The following is a 21,471-nucleotide window of genomic DNA, read 5'->3' as shown; positions in this document are numbered from 1 at the left end:
TTATCATAGTCATTAGATGTGTGCTTTACACTTCTGAACAAGATGTTACCTTTTTGAAAGCTGGCATACTATTGAAGAGGAGAAGAAGTCATCTTAATATTTTTTAATTCATTGTAGGCTGGATAATGTGATTCAATATATATTTAAGATTAATTCAATAAATCCAGCAGATTTGCATTCCTAAAAGATAAAATCAAAGCTGTAAATATTATCTTGACCTCAATATAATCTTTGTGAATGCATTCTTCACATCCTTGTTCCTTAGGCTGTAAACCAGTGGATTCAACATGGGGATGACCATGGTGTAGAACACAGATGCAATTTTGTCAGTGTCCATGGAATGACTGGACCTGGGCTGCAAGTACATGAATATGATCGTCCCGTAGAAAATTGAGACAGCTGTGAAGTGTGAGGCACAAGTGGAGAGAGCTTTGCGATATCCTGAATTGGAGTGCATCTTTAGTATGTTGGTAAAAATTAATGTGTAGGATATTAAGATGAGTATAAGAGCAAAAAAAATATTGAAGCTGGCTACAGACATAAGAACTAGGTCATTAACATGTTTATGAGAACAAGCTGCAATCATGACTGCTGGAATGTCACAGAAAAAATGATGGATAACGTTTAACTCACAGAAGGTGAGACTTAATGCATTCACAGTATAAATGGAAGCATTCAGGAAACCACAGATATAACAGCTAATGACTAGACATGCACACACACGTGTTGTAATGGTGGTGGCATAATGTAGGGGCTTACATACTGCTGCATAGCGATCATAAGCCATTGAAGCCAAAAGATAGTTTTCCACATTGGCAAAGTTTGCAAAAAAGAACATCTGAGAGGCACAAGCATTGTAGGACATGATCTTGTCTCCTATAAGGAATCCAGCCATGACCTTTGGAGTGACTGTTGAAGAGTAGCAGAAGTCGACTAAGGACAGATTACTTAGAAAAATGTACATGGGGGTATGAAGCCGAGAGTCCAAGAGAATCAACAGGATCATCCCCAGGTTTCCTACCAGGGTGATGATGTAGATGAGAAGAAATATGATGAAGAGAGGAAGCTGCAGGTCTGGATCGTCAATGAGTCCCCTCAGGATGAACCATGCCATTTCTGTCCTGTTCTCCATTAGTGATATCAGTTAATCAACAGAAGGCCTTAAATTTTTTTAAAGAAGAGTAGAATGGGTGTTTGAGAGATGTTTTAGTGGTTAGAAGCTCTGGCTTTCTCTTTCAATGACCCAGCAACCACATGGCAGCTCACAACTGTCTCTAGTCCAGTATCAGAATGTCTGTCTGATACCCTCTCTTGACCTTTTCAGGCATGAGCCACACATTGTATATAGTGGTACATGTAGGCAAAGCACCTAGATACATACTTTCTTATTTTTAAAAATGTATAATAATTGGTTAATAAATGAATTGGTACCTTTGAAATTTTAATTCAATTGTACCAAAACTCAATATGTGTGTGTGTGTGTGTGTGTGTGTGTGTGTGTGTGTGTGTGTATGTATGTATAATATATGTGTGTGTGTCTGTCTGTGTATGTGTGTGTGTGTGTGTGTGTGTGTGTTGTGTTAGCTACATGTAGACAGTTTTGTAATTGGGAATCGTGTCTATTCTAGTGTGTCTATGTACCTGCTCACTTTTCCTGGACTGTGAAAAGCTAAGGCTCCTCCACTTTCCTGACAAAAGCTGGTAAAGAAACAGCATGTTCTCTGTCATCACATAAAGACTTTGATAAATTATTCCCACCAAGGAAATTGTCAAGCACAGGAGATATAAATTTTCTGTATTTTTAAATATTGTAAGCAGCAGTTCCTGTTAAGGACCCTTGGAAAGCTTTTCACCCATTGCAAGCTAAAAATCCAAAATAATTAAAATTAATTATAATGAATAACTGTTAGGTTTTACCACAGTGAACTGAGTGGTATACTATTTGGTAATGTCATTTTTGTCACCATATAATTGTTTTTATTAGACATCAAGCAAGTAATAATCCCCTAATCTAACCATGAAATGTTTCTTATGAATACTAGAAGAGTTTGAATGAAGTAATTAGCACCAAATTACATATCAACTTCCCACCCCAAAGTATCTCATGCTTTTAATATAGCATACCCAGATACACTGACAAGGAAATATTCAGAAGCATGTTGACATGATTAGGTCACAGGAGGCTTTAACTTGAGTTATTACTGCTCAACATTGTAATTACTAGTATTGTTGAACTTACAGATATCTTGGGAGAATGTTCAACCTCAGATCAGTTTAGAATGAAGACATATCTTTAAATAAAATACGGAGAGCTCAGGTTCTTGAAATAGATATATACCAGATCATCCATTAACTACCTAGAAAGCATCTAACTCCTTGAAATATCATATTGGCATCTGAAAAATGAACACAGTAATGAGCACTACATTGGGATATTACTGCAAACCTAAAATAGTATATCACAGTCAATAAAATGCTGACCTTTAAGCACGGCTTAGTGAGTACCACTAATTATGTTGTTATTGCTATATGATAATAGCATATAGGGCCTTAGTTCTGGGTAAGATTAAGTCAGTCCTGAAAATTCTCTCTGCAAATTGCCTTTTCTTCAACTTGTATTGCCTATTCCTTCTCATGATCCTCACTTTGTTTTCACTCTAGGAATATTTGTTCTGATCATACTGTCTTACATGGACCAATCTTTAAAAAAATCATAAATCTAATTCATAATTTTAGATAAATCATTCCTCTGTTCTCCATTTTTAGTTTTATTTTTCTCGGGATATTTTTCCACAGCAATAACAGAGATTAAGGAGAACAAGTTCTCAAGTTGTGTATTTTATTTATCTCAAATAAACATTGTTCTTATAATCTAATGATACTTTCTTTTCTAGCTTGGCATATTTGGAAGGATTAATTCTAAATAATTAACACTTCTTATCATCCTCTCCTTGACCTTTAGTCCATATTAATTATTTGTCTATATCTTGAAAATATTTAAGTGGCCAATCTCTCCTTACATGGAAACATCATCATTTGCTACATCAGTTACAAATGAAATGTGTGGGTAAGTGTGCAAACACATGCTTTTGTGCAAAAAGACGTGTGTGTGTGTGTGTGAAATAGAATCACAAGTATTATTTCCTACTTTATTTTTAGAAAACCTTAGGATCTAAGAATTTACATGATAATCTCAATTTTGTCAATACGTTAACAAACACTCAAATTGAAAGAGTTACAGATTCCATTCAATATTGAACCTGACCTCATGGGATAAGCTTTGAAATGTGGTTGAGAGTATTAATTTAGTTCTAAGCCTTCATCAGTATACAGAAAAATAATTTTATCTGGGTTGTGTGTTTTCTGAATTGTTTTATCTCCAACTAAGTTGAAAATATAACAAAGTAAATAAAGTTACTTCAATCAAATTACATTTTATATTTCTTCTGAGAAAAATGATTTATTTTATGATCCTGATATTCATGCTTTGACTCATCATCTCAAAACTACTTCTAGAAGAATAACTTTTAGCCTTTAAACTGTTTTAGCCCTCAAAACTAGTTTTAAACAATTGTTTTCAAGTAACTCATAATAGGCAAACACAGCCCATTTATTTTATGTGAATTATTATCTTCACTAATATGCTTATGAAATGTAAGTAGCCAGTTTTTAGTAGGGAATTATTTTACCCAGAATGGTTACTCTAAAATCTTAAAGAAAAGTCTACTATTTGATATTTCACAAATTCTCTTCCAGCAGCTTGCTCTTAAGAAATGGTAAATGTTTATAGATTGTCTAGAGCAAACAATGTGGGGAGGAACAGAACTTTTACACAGACCAAGTACTTAATTCTCCTTGCCTTTCTCCTCTTCCCTTGGAAGAGTTACTTACCTTCATATCAGGAACACATATTATAGGAAAAGAAGACAAGATTACTTCTCTCTCATAGTTCACAGGCTGTGTCTGTATACAAAAAACAGAAGTGTATAAGGATTTCCAGGAAGAGCTTGCCAGATAAATGTTAATCAATTTAATTTCTATTTTTGAGTGCTTTTTTTTCCTCACCTTTCTTAAAGGCTCCTAGTTAATCTCTAGGTTATTCCAAAGACCTGCATGTGTTATCAGTGACTGGGATTCATAAGGTAAATAGCATATAATGGAGAATGGCATGCTAATTTGGACACTGTGCCCCATCTTGTGTTTCACTGGGATGTCAGATGCTAGTGCATGGAGGTCTGGAGAGAATTATAGACACTCAGAGAGCTCTTCAGAGTCCCCCAGAGTACAGCTGAAGATCCTCATACTGTCTTTTTAGGGAAAAGCAATTAACTTGCCTTGGGGACCAAACTTGTTTCTGTATCTTGGAGGTCAAATAACCTTTCTAATGGGTATTTGAAAACATAAAAGCCATACATATTAATGAAGTACTATGCAATGCTTCTATAAATGATGTACATTATAAAATGTTCATATTATTTTGTGAATGTCTGCCATTAAAGCTCTATTCATTTATAATAAAAACTTTCAAAATTCTTCCATCTAGGTTTTCTTTTTATTTTACAGTCATTTCCAAAACAGAATAAATTATTTTTATCTATAGTGTCCCTTCATTCCAATAGCATACCTTACCTTCTTTTTCGTAGCTAACTGTAACTTACTATAATATTTAATGATCATCAATCATCCTTTTATGAGTTGTCCCTTAAACGACTTTCTACAGAATGTTTTGTGTCACATTTTACAAAAATGTCTTCTTGTTTCTATTGACCATTTTAAGTTGTTATTACATGTGTTATTTTTGTATTCATTTACTCATTTATGGTGTTAGTTTGTAGAAGTCTAAGAATAATTTACAGAAGTCACTTCTTCCCTTCCCTTATATGTGTCTGAGGTTTGAATACAGATCATAAGGGTTGGAAACAAGCTTCTCCTACACTTTTACCCATCTCAGCAGCCCACATTTATTCCTTATTTACTACTGAGTTTTGCAATCACTTTTATATTTTATAAATCAACCATTATTAGATCCAGAATTCTGGCTACTTTTGCTATAGTGTAAAATTTTCTTTTTATTCTGTAGGCTATTTTTGCCATGTACATTCTTTCTAATTGGAGAAAATCATGGTTTTTTTTTCTTGTTTTTGTTTGTTTGTTTACATTTTCTGTGTAGTCTTTTGCAAAACCAAAAAAGCATAAACCAAACAAAACAAAACTCCATCTTTACATAGAAGAGAAAACAAAATAATCACAGAAGGTAGAGAGAGGGAGAGACCTCGGAAGGAGAGGAGAAGAGGCTTGAAAGAAGGTGGGGTCAGGATCAGATTTGGGAAAGGATAGGAGAGAAGTACAGAGGGTCAGAAACAACAGTATAGAAATACGGTGCAGTGGGGGATGGAGAAATGGTGGTAGCCACTAGAAAGTCCCAGATTCCAGGGAAGCAAGAGGCTCCCAGGACACAGTGAAAATGACTTTTTCAGAAATACCCAACAAAGGGAAAATATAATTCGTACAGACTACCTCCAGTAGATAGGCATAACCTACAGTTCAGGGATGGTGCAATTCACCCATTTTTTAACTCAGAAATGTTTCTGTCCAAATGAAAGATAAGGACAAAATATGGAGCAGAGACAGAGGGAAATGCTATCAAGAGACCACCTCAACTAGGAATCCATCGCACTTGCAGACACCAGACTATTGTTGATATCAAGAAGTGTTTGCTGACAGGAGCCAGTGTTTGTGGATAGCTGTCTCCTGAGAGGCTCTGCCAGCATCTGACTAATAGAGGTACAGATACTCAACAACCAAGCATCAGACTGAGTCCTGGGACCTCAATGTAAGAGCTAGGAGAAGTACTGAAGGAGTTGAAGGGGATTGGAATACCATAGGAATAACAATATCAATTAACCAGACCACCCAGAGCTCCCAGGGACTTAATTATCAACCAAAGTGTATAAATAGATGGGTCTATGGCTCCAGTTACATATGCAGCAGAGTATGACCTTATCTGGTATCAATGAGAAGGAAGGCCCTTGTTCCTATGAAGGCCTGATGCCCCAGCATATGGAGATGCTAGAGCAGTGAGGTGGGATAGTAGTGGAAGAGCACCCTCTGAGAGGCAAAGAGGAGGGGGGATGGTATGAGGTGTTTGTGAAGGGGAACCTGAGAAGGGGGATATCTTTTGAAATGTAAACAAATAAAATGATTAACATTAAATAAATAAAATAAAACAATAAAAATTTCCTGATCATAAGGAACGAAAACAACAACAACAACAACAACAACAACCCAAAACCACATTGTCCTCAAATTTCTCTTCTAAAATTTTCTCTAATATTTCCATAGTTTGGGTCTTTCCTTTAAATCTTTTATTTATTCTGTTGATTGTTTTGTAGCTGGCAAGTTGTAGGATATATTTTTTTCTTCTTCATATGTATAACTTGGTCTCTCAATATTATTCATTGAAGAAAGATCCTTTTCCCATCGTGTTCTCTTTGGAAACTTCGAGTTATAGGAATGAGCTCATCCTGAAAGTGTAATTTGCTGAGTGAGTGAATCAAGTTATTTAGCAAAGACAAAATTTGCATTACTGTGCTACCCACAGCTAAGCTACTGGGCACAAGCAGGCTGAGAACAAACAGAGACCTGCCTGCTGCCATGCCACACATCAATGGTGGAAGACAAGTGACATGAGCAGAGGAGGACACTCAGAGGCCTCAAGTCATGTGGCCTGCCCTCAGTGTGAGCCTCTGCTACAATGTGTAAGAATGTGGTAGACAGATGGGAGAGTTGGAGAAGCTAAAGAGTCTGAGCATTATGAAGAGAAGTGGAACTGAAGACAGGAAGGTGGAGAGGAACAGACTTTTCTTAGTACCCTTCATTGCCACCTTAGGCTCAGCTCATGGTGTCGCTGAAAGATATTTATGGGCTCCTAGCCAGGCAGCAGCAGGGGTCTGTGTCTATATCCAAGGCTCATATTACCATTAAAGTTCATGTGGATGGCCTCCTGTTCTGGGTTGTTATCTAGGACCACATATATGTCCAAGGGCTGTGCAGATCTGGCCTTGACATTCAATGACTGTAGCACTCTGGAGAAAGGCCCTGTATCTTGACTGGGCAGTACATTAGTGATGACCCTGGTGACAGTAGCTTGGATGAAATGTCCCACAGGACATGAACATGGAAGAGCTGGTCTCTATGACTTGTCTGCCATGAGGCATCAAGGTTCATGCCTTCCCCAACAACTTTTGCCACCTGCAACCATCAGGATAGCTGATTCATGGTTCATAAGAGATGGAGAGCTATCCTTGCACCTTACCAGCTGCAGTACATTAGAGACCAGGTCCTGGCCCTCACCTGGGAAATACAGTAGAGCTGGCTCTGGTGGTGTGTTTGTGCAAGAAATGTGACTCCAAGATTATGAGAACTGGAAAGTGGACCCTATTTTGTGCTGGGTGCAGCAATGGATGGCCTAGACAGGGCATTACTAAAGTGATCACCCTAGTGGTGCTGGTACAAAAGAGTTATCAGGCTTACCAATTCAGCTATAACCCAGACTGAGATCCAGGGCTTTGAATTTGTTCCTTCCTTAAACCTACCTAGTCTATGAACTGCTGGATATGTGAAAGACCAGTCCTACAGACCTAAAACTGACTCACTATGACACAGGGCAACAAAAGAATAACCAAGAGTAGGTTCAGTGAGGATTCATCATTGATGGTTTTGCAGAAGCCAGATGCCTCAGTCTAGACTTAGATGGCTTATTGCACTGAACATTTGCAAGTGAAGGTATGTGGACAAAAGTGTACACTGTGGACGCACTGTGACATATGATAGCTTCCATGACAAGCTGTTTCCTATCCATTGTTTTGTTTATTTTTATTTGTTTGCTTTATATTTTCCTTAGAATAGGGTATGGTTACACATTTTGCCTCCTCACTCTGGATGACCAGGCACCAATGTACACTGAGCAGAAAAGGATGAAGTGGAGACTGGAATGAGTGGGTAATAAGGATCTCAGTTTAGCTATGAATGCAAGAGGATAGGAAAGCTTTCTTCAAGGATTTCAATGTTATAGCTCTTTTAGACAGTATTCAATGAAACAGCTCTTTGAGACAATATTCAGTGAAACAGCTTGATTTTTGTTGTTTTTTTTTCTTTTGGTTTTTTGTTTTTTAATTTGGTGTGAACAAGGGTTGTGGGAAGTGTGAACAAGGGTGTGAACAAGGGAGAATGGGAAGCGATTTTCAGGGTGAATGTGTATTGGCTGGGGTTTAAAATATTGGGGTGTGGGGGTCAGGCCTTATTTTCATAAATAGGCATTCCAAGTGCTTGACAGGCAGTTTCTTACAAGGAGAAAAGGAGTTGAACCTGTAATTTCATCAAGAGATACATGGCATTCCTTGGGTAGAGGATACGGGTCAGGCTCCCCAGATGATTTCAGGCAGAGGTCAGGAAGCCCCACTTACTGGACAACAACATATTGGAACAATTGTTTACCAGTAAGGAGTCACTGTGTCCTCATTTCTCTGAATAACGTTTTTCCATCCACAGAATAAAGAGTCACCATCACAAAACTTACCTTGAGGTATTACTATGGAAAATCAGTGAATAAATCATATATAATAGAAGTATGCAGAGGACAGCTGCGAGGAATGATTAGCTCACATGTGGGCGTGGGTGTGGGTTCTTGAATCTTGTTGGGCTGCTGTGATTTTCGGCTCCAAAGAGACTGGAGTGTGGGAGCCTTGACTGAGCTCACTCTGCTAGCTTGCTTGACGATGTGCGTCCTTCTGGCTGGATCACAGAGAGGTCCTCCAGGCAGGAAGTTAGGCACAGCGACTGCTGCAGCTGCTGTCTTGGCTCGGGATTAAAGGCATTCTCCTCGTTTCCCCACAGTGGGCACTAGAGACATGTGGAGTCCTTGAGTTTAAGAGATCTTTTTTCATGGTGGATATAGGAGGATCTTGAAACTCAGGGCAGACCTAAGTTAAACAGGGAGGAAGAAGTGAGAAGGGTCTGGGGAAGAATGTTTAATTGGCTCTGCCCTCTGTCCTTTAGGTAACCCATTAGTATGTAAATCTCTCTATGGCCTGAGGCCTGTAGTCATGCCCTCTCTAGCCAAATATGACTGTAAGGTGCTTGTAATGGAAATGTAGCCCACATGTTAGGAGCCTGGATTCTGGGAGCATGGGGAAATGTATTCCTTCCCTTGCAGGATCTCCTGCCATTTCCAAGCCAATGCTCTACCAAAACCCAAGACCCCTTCATGGTCCTTCAGACATCCTGAAAATTCAGTCAGACAGTAAGTATTAGGTTAGGTCAAATGACTTCACATTGGATAGATCAAGGTGCATACTAAATTGCAACACTTCACTTGCATGTCAGTCAGTTTTGAAATTTCGAAGTTTCCCTTTCCATTTTATCATTTTTTCCCCATATTGCAGCCAATAATGATTCCTACGCTTTCTAGTTTTTTTTTATCATTACTCAAAAATAATGTTGTCTCACTACCTGTTCATACAGTCTATTGTTAATATTTTCCTTGATATCTTATATCTTATATCTGTTTGATGAAAGCCATATCTTTTTTGTGCAGATGAGCTCAAAGACAATGAAATAAAAGTTTATTGGTTTCTACTTAGACAATATTTGTGAATGGAAGACTCACAGACTAAGGTAGCAATTCCAAGCAGCTCCCCAGATAGGGGAAAAACTTCTTGCATGCCCTTCTCCATTTATGCTGGTGATTTTGTTGGTTTAATCTTGTACATGTCTTACACACACAGTGCCATCTGCTATGAGTCCCTGTGTGAGATAGCCCTATTATTTCTGTCAAATATCATTCTTCTATACTCACCCACTATTTCTGGCTGTAATCTTTTATTTCCATAATTTGAAATTTCACATAACATCTAATACAGTCAGAAATAATAATAATTGCATCTGAGTTTATGTGTTTTTTCACTACATTTTGTTGTTGATCATAAAACCTACATAACTTGTATCAGAATTGATTATCTCTAAATGTTTGTTCAGTTCTATAATTACATTAAATATTTTGTTCAAATTGGTATTGTGGAAATTAAATAGTCTACATAACTCATTTCTTTATAAGCTTTTAGCCAATCTTTAAAAAGCAGAAACATCTACATGAAATGAATATAAAGAAATTAAATATCAACAAATACAAGAGATTTTACAAATAAGAAAGTATAATTGTTCAGCACAAAATATGTGAAAACAGCAGTTTTGTATATTTGGATTGCAGTATAAGGCATATTAAGAAACTAGAGTTATTTTTCATCTCCAAATATTTGTTTATTTTTTGAATTTTATCTAATCTTTTCATATGCACTCTAGATTTTATCCTCCTCTCAGTCTTCACTCTGACTCTTCCCCATCCCTTAACTCATCCCCACCTTCCTGTCTCCTCGAGGATGTCCCCACCCCTTCCCCCAACCCCAGCAGACCTCTCCACTCCCTGGGGCCTCCTGTCTCTTGAGGGTTAGGTGTGTCTTTTCTGACTAAACCTAGCCTTAGCAGTCCACTGCTATATATGTGTTGAGGGCCTCAGCTGGTGTATGCTGCCTTTGGTGGTCCAGTGTCTGAGAGATCTTGGAGGTCCAGATTAGTTGAGACTGCTAGTCCTCTGACAGGATCGCCTTCCTCCTCAGCACCTTCCAACTTTTCTTTCATTCAACCACAGGATTCAGCAGCTTCTGTTCATTGGTTGGATGTAAATATCTGCATCTGCCTCTTTCAGTTGCTTTTGGGTCTTTAGGAAGGCAGTCATGATAGGTTCCTTTTTGTGAGCACTCCATAGCCTTAGTAATTGTGGCAGGCCTTGGGGCCTCCCCTTAAGCTGGATCCCTCTTTAGGCCTGTTGCTGGACCTTCTTTTCCTCAAGCTCTTCTCCATTCTTGTCCCTACAGTTCTTTCAGACAGGAATAATTACGGGTCAGAGTTTTGACTGTAGCATGGCAGCCTGATGCCTCACTTGATGCTCTGTGTTTCTACTGAAGGTGGATTCTACAAATTACCTCTCCCCACTGTAGCATATTTCGTCTAAGGTCTTTCCTTTGAGTCCTGAGAGTTTCTCACCTCCTATGTCCTTGGTACTTCTAGAGGGTTCCCCCACCTCCTATCTCCCAAGGTTGCCAATTTCCACTCTTTCTCCTGGCCCTCAGGGCTTCAAAATATCTGATCATATTCCCCTCTTCCCCTCCCTGTCTTTTTTCCTACCCAGATCCCTTCCTCCTACCTACCTTGTGATGGTTTGAATACCCATGATACAATTCACAGAACTCAAAATGTCAACAAGCTGAAGGGCCCATTTGAGGATGCCTCCATCCCACTTGGGAGGGAGAAGAAAGCCATACTTTCTTAACATCCATTTTTTGTCTTATTAGTGTTGTGATATAGGCTAATCACAGATCAATGATAAATTGTCTTTAGCACAGATCGGGTTATTCCCAAATTTGATAATTTAAAAAAATTTACCTGAATCTGTTCTTATATAACAATGGTATTATTTCAAATTTTCTTTCTGCTTGGAAGCCTTGGTAAGACATCTACCCCAAATTATCTACTACTGTGTACGACCTTTCTCATCAATCTTTAGCAAGTTCAATTACAGCCTTCTCTTGAATGCATTATGGTTACCAATTATAAAGCTCATGACCAGTTTTAGATTTTCTATAAAAAATAATGGAGTAGTTTTATATAGTTCTCTGTGTTGGTTCTGTTTCTACGAGTGTTTTTGAGGGTGTGTCTTTGTCTCTGTGTTTGATAGGACTGTTGTTCTTTGGCAAGGAAACACAGGATATGAGAAGTTACAAAGTACCTCTAGGAAATGATTCAGTTTCAAATACTTAAGCTGCATCTAATTTAAGTGCCTATACAATGTGAAAAAAAATTTGAGGGACACTAAAAATATGCAATATTGAATAATGTTGAAGTCATAAAATCCACTACATACTATTGCCAAAATTCTATTTTAGGACCTCTATTATAGGAACTCCAATAATTTAGAATTTTTTGACCAGAGAAGAATCACTTAGTTCTTTCTAATAGGCAAAGTAAATGTCATGCAATTCCTTCTCTTATACAACTCACATATCACTTTTCTAAATAATGAAGTGCAGATAGTTACCTTATAAAGAAACCATAAAGTCAATCAATGAGCAGTATACATTATATACATGTAGAAAATGTCTTATTGAATGTCATTGTTTTGTACAATTAATAAACACTGATAGTATAAAAGTCTAACAATATAAGGTTTACAGATGGAAATCTCATTGATGCTGGCTAAATTTTCACAACAAATCTTCAGATAAGTAGAAGGGATTTTTGTTCTCACAATGATTATCACTTACATAGTAAATGATGTCCACTAAGTCATGCCCTCCAGGATGTTCTTTCTGGTAGTTTCATAATTCCAGAAATCAATCTGTTCTAGAGATATGAAATGAATTAAAATTGAAAAACAACAACAAAAAACATGGTATTGGCTTAAAAACAGATACTTTGGTTAATGGAAGCAAATAAAAAACCCAGACCTAAATTTACACACCTATAGACAACTTATTTTTGATAAAGAAAACAGAAATATACAATGTAAAAAAAATAAGCATATTTAACAAATCATGCTGATATAACTGGATTCTGTCATGTGGAAGGATGCAACTAGATCCATGTCTACTACCCTGCACAAATCTCAACTCCAAGTGAATCAGACCTCAACATAAAACTGAATACACTGAACCTGATAGAAGGGTAGGTGGAGAATAGCCTTTAAGACTCAATTGTCCCCAGATATCCACAGAAGACTCTAACTCACATTATTTCTAAACAACTCTCTACATTTAATGCTTTGTGTTGATTTACTGATGTGAATGATAAGCAGGTTAGTACCCAAAGGTCTTCTTAATTGAAGATTTGCTATAAGATTTAACCATAGTCAAGAAAAACATTCAAAGATAAATAGAAAATTACACTAAAGTTATTAAATTAAATCTCATATGAATACAATATAATATATTGAAATGTATAGTGTATAAAATATATAATTTTAATTTATATATAAATATATAGTATATAAAATGTAAATATATGAAAAGCATAATATAATAAAATATAGCATTTAACATAACATATATAATACATAATACATAATGTACAATGTATGGTGTATGATATATGCTATATGGTATGTAATACATGGTATATAACATGATTTATGATATGTAATATATAATGTATAGTATATAATGTATAATATGCAATACATAATTAATATATATACAATTGGTATAAATACAAGCAACACACCCAGATTGAGCAACTGAACCATACATTACTCTATTGTCCATCTATGAAATCCCTAGCTACTTGCGACTTGTCCATGACACATGGGTCAGCTCCATCTTCCACTCCTTTTCCTTCCATCTTGTCTCCCTCCATCTTCCATTTCCTTTGACCTTTTTCTTCTCCTTTTCTCTTCTTCTTCTGCCCGGAAGGTCTCTCTTCCATATCTTCTTCCAGTGATTGGCTTCCTGTTGTCTCTATCAGCCAATAAAATAATTAGGGGAAATTCTCTTACAGTTCTACCATACTACGTGGACACTTGCTCTACTAGTTTCATAGCAGCTTTTTTCATAATAGCCAGAAACTGGAAACAGCCCAGATGTTGTTCAACTGAAGAATGGATAAAGAAAATGTAATACATTTACACAATGGAGTACTCCTCAGCTATTAAAAAAGACACATAAAATTCACAAGCAAATGGATGAAACTAGAACATATTATTTTGAGTGAAGTAAGACATGCCTAGAAAGATCACATGGTATATACTTACTGATACATAGATATTAGCTATAAAATACAGGATAACAATGCTGGAATTCAGAGAACTAAAGAAATTGGGTAACAAGGAGGACCCAAGGGAAGATACTTGAATTTCACTCAGAACAATAAACAAAATAGACATTGCAAGTGGATGGAGACAAGGAACTGAGTGGGAGAGGGGTTGGGGTAGATAACAGGATTGGGGATCAGGTGTGGGGAAAGTAGGGGTAGGGGTGAGAGGGCTGAAATAGAGTAGGGAAATAGGTAGGGTTATATCTCTGGGACAAGCCAAAGATCTGAAATTTGGGAGGCTCTTGGGTGGATATGCAGATGCTCCTACCTCAGTCTTCTAGAAGTGAGGGATATGGATTCTGAAGTGAGGACATCCTGTATCCAGGCATGACTCTGAGTGGAGGGAAAAGGACACCAAACCACCAAAAAAAAAAAAAACTGACTCAAAATTTGCTCTACCTAAAAGATATGCAGGGATAAAGATGGATCAGAGATGGATGGAATGGCCAACCAATGACTGGCCCAAATCTCAACAATCCAAAACCTGACACTATTAATGAAACTTTCCTATGTGTGCAGACAGGAACCTAGTTTAACTAAATACCTTATGAGAAGCTTCATCCAGAAGCTGATGGATAGAGGCAGAGACACACAGTCATACATTAGGATGGGCTCAGAGAATCTTGTGGAAGTATCTGGGGGAAAGATTGAGGGGCAGAATGAGTCAAAGACATACACACACACACACACACACACACACACACACACACCGACAGAGCCAAGTAACCTGGGCCCACAGGGTCTCACAGAGACTGAACCAGCAACCAAAGACCATGAAGGGACTGTACCTAGGGTGCGATGCTTACACATATTTAGCAGATATGCAGCTTGGTCTTCATGTGATGCACGCTAAAAATTGGAGCAGGGCTTATCTCTAACTCTATGGCCTACCCTGGGTCTTTTCCCCCTAGCTGAGCTCCCTTGTCTGGCCTTAGTGGAAGAGTAGGCACTTAGTACTTTTGTAACTTGATGTGTTAGGGCAGAGTGATACCCACAGAGGAGACCTGGTGGGGAGGATACAGAAGGAGTAGAGAATGGTACTAGGGGGAAGAGGAATGAGGGCACTATGATTTAAATGGAAATGTAAGGAAGGAAAGAAAAAGATAGAAAGAAAGAAGGGAGGGAGGGAGCTCATGTGAACTCACATAGACTGAAGCAGCATCAACAGGGATAGCATGGGTATGTACCAGGTATTGTGACTTATATTATGGTTCCCAGTTTAGTGCTTTTAAAGAGATTCTTAAGTGTACAATTGAGTTGATATGTGACTCATGTTTTTTCTTTGGGTCTTTCATTTGTTATACTCAACACTGATGTGGTAGTGTGGCAGCCTTTATTATATATATATTCTTATATTGTTATTATCCTTACAATATATTATTTATTAAAATCATCATTATTATTACTAATTATCAATAACAGTATAATACATTTTTATTACATATATATGTATAATTTATTCTTACTGCTAGTGAGATATCAGATTATAGCCAATACAGCACACCATGCAGATATGGGGTTAAGATTTTATTTGCTACTTTTTTTTGTTTTTTTCTATTATATTTTTAAACTATAGTTTCTTTATTTACATTTCAAATGTTATCCCCTTTCCCAGTTGCCCGCCACCCAGAAACATGCTATCCCACACGCCTCCCCTGCTTCTATGAGGGTGTTTCCCCTCTTACCCATTCCTGCATCCCTGCCCTCAAATTCTCCTATACTGGGGCATTGAGCCTTCACAGAACCAATGGCCTTTACTCCCATTGCTTCCCAACAAGGCCATCCTCTGCTACATATGCAGCTAGAGCCATGGATCCCTCCATGTGTACTCCTTGTTTTGTGGTTTAGTCTCTGGGAGCTCCAGGGGTCTGGTTGGTTGATGTTCTTCCTATGGGGTTGGAAATCCCTTAAGCTCCTTCAGTCTTTTCTCTAACTCCTCCATTGGGTAACCCTTTAGGGACAATTGTTAGCTGTGAAAATCTGCCCCTGTATTTGTCAGGCTCTGGCAGAACCTCTCTGGAAACAGCTATATCAGACTCCTGTCAGCATGCACTTCTTGGCATCCACAATAGTATCTGGGTTTGGTGACTTTATATGGCATGGATTCCCAGGTAGGGCAGCCTTTGGATGGCCTTTTCTTCGGTTTCTGCTCCACACTTTGTCTCTGTATTTGCTCCATGAGTATTTTGTCCCCATTTCTAAGAAGGAATGAAACATCCACACTTTGCTCTTCCTTCTCCTTGAGCTTCATGTGGTCTGTGAATTGTATCTTTGGTATTCTAAGCATTTGGGCCAATATCCACTTACCAGTGAATACATAGCATGTGTGTTGTTTTGTGATTGGGTTACCTCACTCAGGATGATATTTTCTAGTCCCATCCGTTCGCCTAAGAATTTCATGAATTCATTGTTTTTAATAGCTAAATTGTGTAAATGTACCACTCTTTCTGTATCCATTCCTCTGTTAAAGGAAATCTGGGTTCTTTCCAGCTTCTGGTTCTTATATATAAGGCAGCTATGAACATAGTGGAGCATGTGTCCTTATTATATGTTGCAGAACCTTCTGGGTATATATCCAGAAGTGGTATAGCTAGATTCTCAGGTAATACTATGTCCAATTTTCTGAGGAACTGCCAGACTGATTTTCAGAGTGGTTGTACTAGCTTGCAATGCCACCAACAATGGGGAATTTTTCCTCTTTCTACACATTCTTGTCAGCATCTGCTGTCACCTGAATTTTTGATCTTAGTCATTCTGATTGGTGTGAGGTGAAATCTTAGGGTTGTTTTGATTTGCATTTCCCTGATGACTAAGGATGTTGAACATTTCTTTAGGTGCTTCTCTACCATTTGATATTCCTCAGCTAAGAATTCCTTGTTTAGCTCTGTACCCCATTTTTAAATAGGATTATTTAATTTTCTGAAGTGTTACTTCTTGAGTTCTTTGTATATATTGAATATTAGCCCTCTGTCAGAGGATTGGTAAAGATCTTTTTCCAATCTCTTGGTTGCCATTAACTTTTTAAAAAATTATCTTTAGTCTTTTTTTATTTTTATAGTTCAGTCATTATCCCCCCACTCTGTTTGCTCACCTACAGTTCCCCATCCCATTCCTCCTCCCCTTCTCAAATAGATTGTCCCCATACACCCACAAACCCCCAAAGCCAGTCAGGCATCCACATTCCCTTGAGCCTCAAGTCTTTTGAGGGTTAGTTGCATCTTCTCTGAATGAGACCAGATCAGGCAGTCCTCTATTATATATGTGTTGTGGATCTCAGGTCAGCTTGGGTATGCTGCCTGGTTGGTGGCTCATCATCTGAGAGATCTAGGGGTTCCAGGTAAATTGAGACTGCTGATAATTTTATGTGATCACCCTCATCAGCTTCTTCCAGCCTTTCCCTAATTCAAACACAGGGGTCATGCCTTCATTCCATTGGTTTTGTGTAAATATCTGCATCTGACTTATTCAACTGCTTGTTGGGCCTCTAGGAGGGCAGCCATGCTAGGTTCCTATTTGTAACCACACCATAGTATCTGTAACAGGGTCAGTTCTTGGAGCTTCCTCTTGAGCGCATCCCATTTTGGGCTGGTTACTGGAACTCTTTTCTACCAGTCTTTTCTCCATTTTTTTGTCCCTGCAGTTCTTTTAGACCATTCTAGGTCAGAGTTTTTGACAGTGGGATGGCAACCCCATCCTTCTACTTGATGCCCTGTCTTTCTATTGGAAGTACACCCTGCAATTTGCCTGTCCCCACTGTTGGACATTTCATCTAAGGTCCCCCTCTTTGATTCCTGGGTGTCTCTCACTTTCTAAATCTCTGCTACATCTTAGAGGGTCCCCCCACCTCCTACCTCCTGAGGTTGCCTGTTTCCATTCTTTCTGCTGGCCCTCAGTATTTCACTCCTGTTGCCCTGCCAATGCATGGTCATGTTCTCCTTTTCCCTTCCCTGTCCCCTCTCCTATCTAAGTACCTCCCTCTCCTAACCTACCTAATTTATGCTTTCTTCTCCTCCCCCCCCCCCAGTGGGGTTGAAATATCCTCACTTGGGATCTTTGACTTGTTAAACATCTTGAGTTCTGTGGATTGTATCCTGGGTATTCTATGCTTTTTTTTTTTTTTGGCTAATATTCAATTATTAGTGATTACATATAATCCATGTCCTTCTGTGTCTGAGTTACTTTACTCAGGATGATATTTTTTGTTTCATCCATATGCCTTCAAAACCCATGATGTCTTCTTTCTTAATAGTTGAATAGTATTTATTGTGTAAATGAAACATATTTAATGTATGAAGTCTTCTGTTGTGGAACATCTGGTTTGTTTCCAGCTTCTGGCTATCACAAAGAAGGCTGCTAGGAACATAGTGGATCATATGCCCCTGTGGCATGGTAGGGCAAACCTGGGTACACACCCAAGAGTAGTATAGCTGGGTCTTCAGGTAGATTTATTTCAAATATTCCAGATATTCCAGATTGATTTCCAGAGTGGTTGTACTTGTTTGCAATCCTACCAGCAATGGAGTGATTTCTCTACATTCTCGACAACATGTGCTGTTATCTGAGTTTTTGATCTTAGTCATTGTGCTCTGTGTAAGGTGAAATCTCAGGGTCCTTTTGAATTGCCTTTCCCTGATCACTATGGAATTTCAACATTTCAATTGTTTCTCAGCCATTTGAGATTTCTCTATTGTGAATTCTGTTTGGCTCTATACCCCATTTTTTTTGACTGGGTTGTTTTGTCTGGAGGTCAGCTTCTTGAGTTCTTTATATATTTTGGATATTAACCCTCTATAGGATGTGGAGTTAGTGAAGAATTTTTCCCAATCTGTAAGTGGCTGATTTGGCCTATTGACTATCACCTTTGCCTTACTGAAGTTTTTCAGTTTCATGAGGTCCTATTTTTCAATTCTTGATCTTAAAGCATGAGCCATTGGAGTTCTGTTTAGGAAATTCCCCCAAACCCCTTGAGGGCAATGAGATCAAGGTTCTTTACCATTTTCTCTTTTATTAGATAGAGTGTATCTGGTTCTATGTTGAGGCCATTGATCCACTTGGACTTGAGCTTTGAAAAAGGTGTCAAATGTAGATCTATTTTTATTTTTTTACATACTGACTGCCAGTTAGACCAGCACCATTTATTGACGATGCTTTCTTTTTTCCTTTGTATATTTTTGGCTTCTTTGTCAAAAATTAAATCTCCATATTTATGTGGTTTTATTTCCAGGTATTCAATTCTATTTCATTGATCAACTTGTCTGTCTCTGTACCAATTCCATGCAGTTTTTAATCACTACTGCTCTGTAGTAGAGCTTGAGGTCAGCGAAGGTGATTCCTCCAGAATTTCTTTTATTGTTAAGTATTGTTTTCACTATCCTGGGTCTGTTGTTTTTCCATATGAAGTTGAGAATTGCTCTTTCCATGTCTTGAAAGAATTGCATTGGAATTTTGACAGGATTGCTTTGAATATGTAGATTCATTTTGGTAGGATAGACATTTTTACTATGTTAACTGTGCCAATCCATGAGCATCGGAGTTCTCTCCATTTTCTGAGATCTTTGATTTCTTTCTTGAGAGACTTGAAGTTCTTGCCACAAAGTTATTTTACTTGTTTGTTTAGTGTTCCCCCAATGTGTTTTATATTGTTTTTGACTATTATGAAGGGTGTTCTTTCCCTGCATTCTTTCTCAGCCTGTTTATCATTTATGTAGAGGAAAGCTACTTATTTGTTTGAGTTAACTTTATACCTGGCCACTTTGCTGAAGTTGTTTATCAGGTCTGAAAGTTGTCTGCTAAAATTTTGGGGCTAGATTATGCATACTATTATATAATCTGCAAATAGTGATACCTTAACTTCTTTGCCGATTTGTGTCCTCTTGATCACCTTTTGTTTTCTTATTTTTCAGGCTAGACCTTTGAGTACTATAGTGAATAAATATGGGTAGGGTGGACATTCTTGGTTTGTCCCTGATTTTAGTGGAATTGCTTCAAGTATCTCTCCATTGAATTTGATATTGGCTGTTGGTTAGCTGTATATTGCTTTTATTATGTTTCATTATGGACCTTGAATTTCTGATCTCTCAAATACTTTTAACATGAAGGGGTGTTGCATTTTGTCAAATGCTTTTTTAGCATTTAACAAGATAATCATGTGATTTTTTTCTTTGAGTTTGTTTTTACAGTGTATTATGTTAGTGGGTTTTGATATATTGAACCATTCTTACATCCCTGGGATGAAACCTACTTGATCTTGGTGAATGAATGATGGTTTTGATGTGTTCTTGGCTTCAGTTTGTGATAATTTTATTGAGCATTTTGCATCAAAATTCATAAGCAAAATTGATCTGAAGTTCTCTTTCTATATGGGGTCTTTGTGTAGCTTAGGTACCAGAGTAATTATGGCTTCATAAAATTAATTAGGTAGTTATCCTTCTGTTTATATTTTATAGAATAGTTTGAAGAGTGTTGGTATTAGCTCTTCTTTGAAGTTCTCGTAGAATTCTACAGTAAAGCCATCTCACCATCAGTTTTTTTTTTTTTAATTTTGATTGGTATCTACTTTTAATGATTGCTTCTGTTACCTTTTATGGTTATGGGACTGTTTCGATAGTTTATCTGCCCTTGATTTAATTTTGGTGGGTGGTATCTCTCAAGAAAATCATTCTTTTCTTCTAGATTTTCAAGTTTTGTTGACTATAGGCTTTTGTAGTAGGATCTGATGATTGTTTTTAATTTCCTCAGTTTCTCTTGTGATAGCTCCTTTTAATTTTGATTTTGTTAATTTGGATTTTGTCTCTGTGCCCTTTAATTAGTTTGGCTAGGGAATTATTTATCTTGTTGATTTTGTCAAAGAACCGCCTTTTGGTTTTGTTGATTCTTTGTATAGTTTTCTTTGTTTCTATTTGGTTGATTTTGACCCTGAGTTTGACTATTTCCTGCCATCTATTACTCTTGGGAGTGTTTGCTTCTTTTTCTACTAGGGTATTCGCATGTGAGGTTAAGTTTCTAATATAGGATCTCTCCAGCTTCTTTATAGCACTTAGTGGTATGAATTGTCTTCTTAGCATTGCTTTCATTGTGACCCAGAAGTCTGGGTGTGCTGTGTCATTATTTTCATTGAATTCCAGGAATTCTTATTTTTTTAAAAAAAATTGTTGGTTATTTTATTTACATTTCAAATATTATTTTCCTTCCTGGTTTCCCCCTGAAAACCCCTATTCAACCCCTCTCCCTGTGCTTCTTTGAGGGTGCCCTCTCCCACCCGCTCCTGCCACACTTCCCTATAACTTCCCTACATTGAGGCATCAAGCCTTCACAGGACACAGTGTCTCCACACTCATTGATGAGAGATAATACCATCCTCTGACACATATGAAACTGAAGCCATAGGTCCCTTGATGTGTATTCTTTGGTTTGTGGATTTGTCCATGGCAGTTCTTTGGAGTCTGGTTGCTCTTCTCATGGGTTTGCAAACCCCTTCATCTCATGCAATCCTTCCCCTAACTCCTCTATTGGAGTCCCTGTGCTCTGTCCAATGGTTGGATGCAAGCACCT

General features: G+C 37.8%; 1 protein-coding gene across 1 annotated transcript; it reads right to left on the bottom strand.

Annotated features, from left to right (window-relative positions):
- Nucleotides 1-208: 208 nt before the first annotated feature.
- On the bottom strand, nt 209-1,135 carry LOC114623438 (olfactory receptor 5B3-like). The gene has a single exon (XM_028770099.1). The coding sequence runs from the start codon at nt 1,130-1,132 to the stop codon at nt 209-211; it is 924 nt and encodes a 307-aa protein (XP_028625932.1). The 5' UTR covers nt 1,133-1,135.
- Nucleotides 1,136-21,471: the final 20,336 nt, after the last annotated feature.

The sequence above is a fragment of the Grammomys surdaster genome, unplaced genomic scaffold (genome assembly GCF_004785775.1).
Source record: "Grammomys surdaster isolate TR1022 unplaced genomic scaffold, NIH_TR_1.0 198, whole genome shotgun sequence".
In the NCBI taxonomy this organism is placed as follows: Eukaryota; Metazoa; Chordata; class Mammalia; order Rodentia; family Muridae; genus Grammomys; species Grammomys surdaster.
The sequence above is the reverse complement of the archived record's forward strand: the minus strand, read 5'-3'. Positions and strand labels throughout refer to the sequence as shown.

What these genes read in the sequence shown, in the direction of transcription:
- LOC114623438 (XM_028770099.1), bottom strand. Translation starts at nt 1,132, where the DNA reads ATGGAGAACAGGACAGAAATGGCATGGTTCATCCTGAGGGGACTCATT.